Source organism: Lactuca serriola, chromosome 4 (assembly GCF_051521515.1).
Source record: "Lactuca serriola cultivar US96UC23 chromosome 4, Lser_US96UC23_V15, whole genome shotgun sequence".
In the NCBI taxonomy this organism is placed as follows: Eukaryota; Viridiplantae; Streptophyta; class Magnoliopsida; order Asterales; family Asteraceae; genus Lactuca; species Lactuca serriola.
This window is the reverse complement of record NC_136411.1, coordinates 24,902,423-24,910,288: the sequence shown is the minus strand read 5'-3', so window position 1 is coordinate 24,910,288 and position 7,866 is coordinate 24,902,423. Positions and strand designations below refer to the sequence as shown.

Genomic DNA, 7,866 nt, shown 5'->3' with positions numbered 1-7,866 from the left:
AGCTTGGCAAACTCTTGGTTCATGAGTTGGAGACTGGCAGTTGGGATTTCGATGTCTATAAGTCTGAAATTTATAATAATAAAAACCTTTAAGATTGTTGAAATTTAGAATTGATATTTAAACAATCTGATAATTAGTATTATGAACTAATAACGAATTATTTAAAAATGTCAAACGAATGAATAGATAAATAATATATATGACTAAATATCTAAAATGTTTTAACATAAGCAAACAACTAACAATTAATATTGAGAATTAAATGTTGAGAAGTTGAAAATAATAAGTTCAATTATTATTAATATTGTTACCGAGTTTTATCCAAAAATCATAATGACCCTGCACGATCAGACCTGATTATAAGAGAGGAGTAGAAGCAGACTGTTCCATTATGTGACGAATTTAAACGGGAAACAATAAAGTAAAACCGACATGTCGATGGTTGATCTTGATTGTAGAAAATTGCATGGATCAGAATCATGTGCTTAAAGGTTTTTACTTCACTTTTAGGATTGTAAGCAACAGAGTAAAACGTCGAGATTTAATGCAGATTTATCAGTTTTCCAATACCAATGGAAAACGATAAACCCAAAGTGAATACTCAAAAACTAGAAGGAAATCGTCAAGAGAAGGAGAGAACTCCAAAATTTGTGTGTGTAAATGTGACCTAGTATGTCTTATTTACTGGACGAAACCCTAAAGGCCCCCAAAAAATTAGACCTAACGACTAATTTGGTCCACTCACAAGCTGACATGTGGCGATTTGAATTTCGAATCAGATATCGATATCGATATCTGCTCTTATCTGAATTCAAGCCTGAAGTCTATCTGATCGTTCCAGAGTATTCTAGAAGGTTCTGTCACCTCATCCAGAAGGTCAACACCGATAAACTCTTTGGCCGAGCCGAACAAACCCAATCTAACCGAACCTCATTAAAAATAAAACTCCTAAGCTCCTAGTAATCGATGTGTCGTGCGAAGTATGCCTAAATCATGCCATTCACACACTTGCATCATCAACTAGGATATGCGCTTGTGTGAGCTTAGCCAATCTCTTAATCTACTTAAATATTAAAAGGTCCATCAAGAGAAAACCAATATAAATCAACAAAATGTTTCTTTCCCCACCAATATGAGATAAAAGAAAAATACTCAACTTATCTTACTCCTTTGTAATTTCGAACAATAGATGATTGTCATCTTAAACAAGAAAGCAATTTTGTCGTGGAGAAAAGCTCTATAGAGAGAGAGAATAAAGGTTTTACTCTTTAGAGAATGAAAAGGGAAGAAAGAAGGGACAGTCGGGGAAGGAAAAAAATAAATTACATTTTTTGTCCATGTAGTTTATTAGTTTCATATTTTTGGTCCAATATAATTAATTTTAGAGAAAAAAAAATATTTTTAAATTCCACATGGATGTGGACGAAGGTGGTCTGAGTTAGCCTACGTGACATGACACGTATGATAGTAACCGACAAATCAACTGTAGTGTGTTTCAAAAGATAAATGGCGACAAAGTTTAAAGTTTAAGAACTTAATTAGCTCAATTACAACTTTGGTGGCTAAATTAGGATAATTTTGAGATTTTCATAGTAAAAAAAGGTCAATACTCCTTAAAAAAAGAAGAAAAAATCGATTTGTAAAACTTATAAATTGATGTAAAATATCATAATTTATCATTATAAATTTACTGGTTAATTATATATAAGACTATATTTTAGAAACTTTTTTTCTAATTAAACATGATTTTTTAATATTTTAATTATAATTTCATTTTAGGATTTTTGGCATGAATCTACTTTTTATATATATATATATATATATATATATATATATATATATATATATATATATATATATATATATATATATATATATATATAATTGGATAATAATTATTTAACACTTATTTTAATTTAATGAAATATATTTGTATTTGTGTTTTTATATTGAATCATATTCTAAATATATTTTTTTTTTATTTTATATTTATCGTCTAATTTATAAGTTAGTTTTATCAAATGTCATTTTTATCGTCTATCAGTTAGTTTTTACTTAGTCTCTTGAACATAACCTAAGTTTTGAGAGAGGTTATGTTATATAAGAATAACAAAGAATGTGTTTGAATGTAAATGTGCCATATAATCAAGTTCAAACTTCGTTTAGTTGTTTACTTTTTCTATTGATAATTTGAATTGTTCACGAAAAATAATTTATTCTGTTATTTTATCTTACCAACTTTGTACTGTAATAAAGACAAAGTATAGATTGCTGATCTTAATTATTTTTGTAAAATAAACGAAATAAAAAAATTACTTCATGCGCACGAATCCAAGTATCCATATACAACATCCAACATTTTTCATATAATGCATTTATATGTAAATAATACTATACTTTACTTAATATGTATTGTTACTAAAATTAAGGACATGTATTTAATTATTCATTAATCTTATTTTTATTTTGACACTTAAACCATTTAGATATTTGCATCACTACAAACACAGATACGAGTTTTCATTTAAATTTAATGAAATACATGTTTAATTTTGTCAAATACTTATAATAAATATAATTTCAATAATAATAATAATAATAATAATAATAATAATAATAATAATAATAATAAAAAGGTGTTTTATATGATTCTAAACTTCTAACCTTTCTATATCCTACCCAAAATATCCCACGTAAATATAGTTCACTTTTATCCTAAAATTAACCATGCATCATATCTTTGTGCACAAAAACCATATATTTTCTTTATAATTATATTTAAATTATTTTTAAGGTGATTAAATCAAGAACTGAAATTTTAAATATTATGAATCTGTGATGAACAATTTGAGCAGATACTAAACCCTAGATAAGGTAATTCACAAACAACATTAAATGTTAATTATACCTTAATTGTAATCTGAGCTCTAAAACACTAGAAAACATCGATCTATCGCGCATTTGCATTTTAATTTACTTGTATAGATCAGGATGAACTTCACATAACCGTGATCCTGGAAATAGAACCTGTAAAAAGAAATTCAAACAAGAATCGTTAAATCTTTTGAAATTGGGTCGAATATTTGATCTGAACTGATGAACTTGGATGAAGAAATTAAGTAATGCGTACCTGTAATCTATTCTGAATGTTTTTCGGCCGCTTGTTAGGTTTTCGTGGTGGTTTCTTCCCCGTAATGGCGATGAAATCATCCTCGATTTCTTTGCGTGATAGCGCAATTGAGAATTTAGCCCTCTCTTCCTTCTTCTCAAGTTTCCTTTTCGGCCTCGTTGATTTCTTCTCCGACATCGGATCATCAACCGATGCATTGATTTCTTCGGCGACTGGCGGTTGCGGTGGCGATGGCGATCGATTGTTGTATTGTTTTTCAGAATTCTGCACGGCTTCTGAATTCACAGGCGGCGAGCCCTTACTCGGTGCAATCTCGACGTCATCTGGAGTATTGTTTTTCAGAATCGCTTCTTTCAACTTACCTACCTCCGTTTGAAAATCCATCACCAGCTTCTCTCTAGTTATCGAGATTTCGTCTTCATCTTCGGATGTAGCTTTACTAACCGAACCGATATCCGGCGATTGCGGTGGCGCCGGTGCTAGAAACAATGGTTTCAGGTTAAATCGCACCTTCTTCCGACTCGGATCATCACTCGATCTTCCTCCTGCTGGCATCTCTAACACCTCCACTTCTGCATGACGGTTTTCGATAGAACGATTGTTGTTATACTCCTCTGAATCTGAAGATTCATCATTATCAACGGCCGTCATTGCACGAATTGGATTAACGTTCATGCACCTCAAAAACCTTTGTGTCCCCCACATCAATCCTTGAGGTAAATTGAAATTATGCAGAGGTGATCTCTCCATTAACGAAACTCGAATCTGATGATTTATGCTTGAAGATTTTAATTGCTTCACAATTGTTCTTGAAAAGGCAACAACCGGAACAAGGGTTTTTGTTGATCGCTGTTTTCTGTGCTTATGTGAGAATCGCCGCGAAACGTTATATACGCAAGACAAATATATGAAACGCCGCCGTATCATAATGGCATGGGAAAGCTTTTGTCAATTGAGTGTAAAAGTTACACGTTTTCCCCTTCACGTTATGGTGTAATACACTTTTCTTCCCATTGTAAAAGCATATTTTCAGATCAAACAAATATCAATATGTATACAAGAGAAATATTGTTATAATACATCTCTTTAAACACTACAAAACAGTCAAATTTATTTTCTATATATATGCATGAATGATGGACCATATAGGTCCGTCTCAATATGTAATATCCCGTTTCTTTACCCTTGATTTTCTCTTTACACCACGAGATTATAATCTTCATGCCATCCAACTTCCTTTTTCTAACTTTTGTAATGGAATCATCTTATTTAAACATAGCAAAAAAAGCATGTGTACACGTTTTCCCATTCACGTACACGTGAAGGCATATATATTATAACTTAGGCGTCAAATCAGACAGTCATATCGTTGTTTTAGCCGACATAACAAAAAAAGAATTTAATAACAAGAACACAACATAATGATATATTTTGTTTATAACTAACACGAAAACGATCAAACTAAAATACGATTGAAATGATCAACATGACAAACACAAATGATAAAATAAAATAATCATTTAGTTTATTTAATTCATAATAAATCTTACAAAACACGACAAACACATGTTAATATCGTGTCAACTTTGTGTTGAACTTTGAACACGAACACGATACAATACAATATTTTGTGTTTTTACACTTGATACAAACGCATTACGAACATGTACACAAATTCGAATTTCAGTTTTGTCTCAATTACATTTCGTTTCATGTAATTTTGTTGTGTTGTGTCATGAATTGTCACCCCTCTTTATAAAATACATAGTTGTATACAAGTGTTTTGAGTTGGGACTTACGACACTCGTGTGTGTGTGTGTGTCTATATAATATATATATATATATATATATATATATATATATATATATAGAGAGAGAGAGAGAGAGAGTAAATTACTGAAATTGTCCCTGTGGTTTGGTCAAAATTACATGTTTGGTCCCTAATTTTTTTTTGCACTCGGATCGTCCCTATGGATTGATTTCGTTGCGTTTTTTATCCCTGTGGTTTGATTTTGTTGCATTTTTCGTCCCTTACATACATAAAGTTAGGGACCAAACATGTAATTTTTACCAAACCATAGGGACGAAAAACGCAACAAAATCAAACCACAGGGACGATCCGAGTGCAAAAAAAAAAGTTAGGGACCAAACGTGCAATTTTGACCAAACCACATGGACGATTTCAGTAATTTACTAATATATATATATATATATATATATATATATATATATATATATATATATATATATGTATGTATATGTTCAAATATTCTAACTAATTATTGTGCGGATATCGTATGCTATGGGAATGATAAAGAAAATATGTTGTTTGATTATATAAATATGTTGATTCTTACATAACTATTGTCATTAACACATATTCTCACTAATTAAATCGTCTATAAGGTTATTATACACTTATTATTATTCTCATTTCTGCCAGAATGTTTTATTGAGTCGTATTCAGTCAGAATGAAAATGAGTGAAAAACGATGTGTGAGAACAAAAATAAATAATAATTAGCGAGAATGCATGAAGATGACGATATTTTTGTAAGGTTGAACATATTCGCATTGCTAAACAACTTATTCTCTCTTAGTAATTCTCATAACATACCATATCCGCACAATAATTAGCTATAATAGAATAACCTAAGCCTATATATATATATATATATATATATATATATATATATATATATATATATATATATATATATATATATATAAGATGCGACCAAGTCCTATAGTAGTTTAGAGTGTGGTCTTTCGAGGGAGAAATGATGTATATTTGGGACCTACGATCATTGAAGAGAGTTAATTAGGGTTATTCATAATCCTCAATGAACCCATGATTATGCTCTTACCCCCAAGGTAGATAGAGATGTTAATGTATAGCCCATGTTGTATAGTCTTATTAGTTCGTATTTGTATAGTTGTCCCATGACCTTAGTTGATTTTATTTATATTTATAATTATAATTATCGGATATCAATGAGAAATCAGTAATTACCATGGTATCACAACACTCGTAAAATCTCTCCTCCTTTTTCTCTATCATCTACCTCCTTCTCGACGCATGTCATTACGTATCTTCTATTATGTATGGATGGTATCTTTTCATGACCCCCTTAACTAACGTACTTAAGTAGATTATTAACACCTTCATGATTTAAAAATACATCTTGCATTATGTTTGTGGTACCCTTGATCGTGGTATACAATTACATATATCTTATATTTCGACTCTTACCGCTTACTCTGAAGTTGACTGGGTTGGATGCTCGGCCACCCATAAATCCATATTTGGTTATTGTGTGTTTCTGGGGAACAACCTTATCTCATGGTTCTACAACTCCAGGATGTCATTTCTAAAATCCAATGTTGAGGTGGAACATCACAAGGTGCCAAATGATGTCGCTAAAACCCGATAGATTCACAATATACCATAAGAACTTCCATGTCTCACTACCAAATCACGCTTGTATACTGTGACAACATTAGTGCAATATACAAGTCATCAAATCTAGTTCACCATCAGATACTAAGTATATAGAGATTAACATTCACTTTGTTTTATATATGAGTGCGACTGACCTTGTATGTATAATAAAACTATATAAGGGTGTTAGTGTATAAACTACATTGTATATTTGGCCCATGACCTTAATCATTGAAATTATAATTGTATTTATCAAATTCATAATCAATTATAAATTCAATAATTGTCAAATGTTACTCAAGAATGTTTGTGTAAGAATAAGTGTATAGAGGTGTTATATGTTACTAAAAATCTTCCATACAAGAGGTATTTATACTTCCACTAAGGGGATAAATCTAGCTTGTATGAAAAATGTTGTTAGTGCGATTGTGCTTTTAGCTACTTTATGGTGTGACCTTTTATAAGGTCGGTGGTAATGATTTGTTGTTGGTTATAGGACCTCATGTAACATCCTAAATTCCAAGTATTAATCTTGACAATTCTTTTATGTTTAAGTTTTTGATTTATGGAGTTTTACTTCTCCACAATGCGTGGTGCTTGGGTTGCTACGGGGTGGTGGTAACATGTCACCATGACGTGCCAGTTTAATGAGGTCGCGGTGTGGCGATGCATTGTTCACAAGACCCTAAGTTTTGGGCTTGGTCCCTATATAATGAACATGAGGGCTAGGGTTTCGACTACCCTCAACCCTCCATCACTCCCAAAAGCATCCTCTACAAATCCTAACCTTCTTTCTTCTAATCTTGAGCTCCTTTAGGTGTTTTTGGTCATTTGAAGAAAGAAGAAGGAGTTGTTGTGCAAGAGGCCACCAACCAAACCAATCTTCATCTTCTTTTGCATATTTTGGAGCCTTATAAGTCTCCAAGTTCTCATTTTTGGCTTCATCATTGTGTATATCTATAAAATGAGCCTATATCTTAATGGTGTGTTCTCTTGAGTGGTTAGACTTGATAAAGTTTGCAACTTAAATCATTCATTGAGGCCCCTAGAGCAATATATGCTTCAGATCTGGACTCCCAAGATTGTTTTGGTGCCATGCATGAGATGTGACATCCCCAAAATCTTGGCCAGAAAAGACCGATTTTCAGTTATGTTTTTAAAATAATTTCAGAGTAAATCCTTTTGATTTGAAAGAGTTGTGGAATTTGTTCCCAAAAACAAAATATGATAAAATAATATTTACCAAAGCATTTCATAAAAAAATGTATTTTCATTATGTAATCAAAACTCGGGAT

At 31.5% G+C, this 7,866-nt stretch overlaps 1 protein-coding gene across 1 annotated transcript; it reads right to left on the bottom strand.

The window, feature by feature from the left end:
• Nucleotides 1-2,973: 2,973 nt before the first annotated feature.
• LOC145098134 (uncharacterized) lies at nucleotides 2,974-3,880 on the bottom strand. Its single transcript, XM_079035806.1, has 2 exons — nucleotides 3,131-3,880; nucleotides 2,974-3,027 (listed from the first exon to the last, which is right to left on the bottom strand). The coding sequence occupies exons 1-2, from the start codon at nucleotides 3,878-3,880 to the stop codon at nucleotides 2,974-2,976; spliced, it is 804 nt and encodes a 267-aa protein (XP_078891932.1).
• Between the last annotated feature and the right edge of the window lie 3,986 nt (nucleotides 3,881-7,866).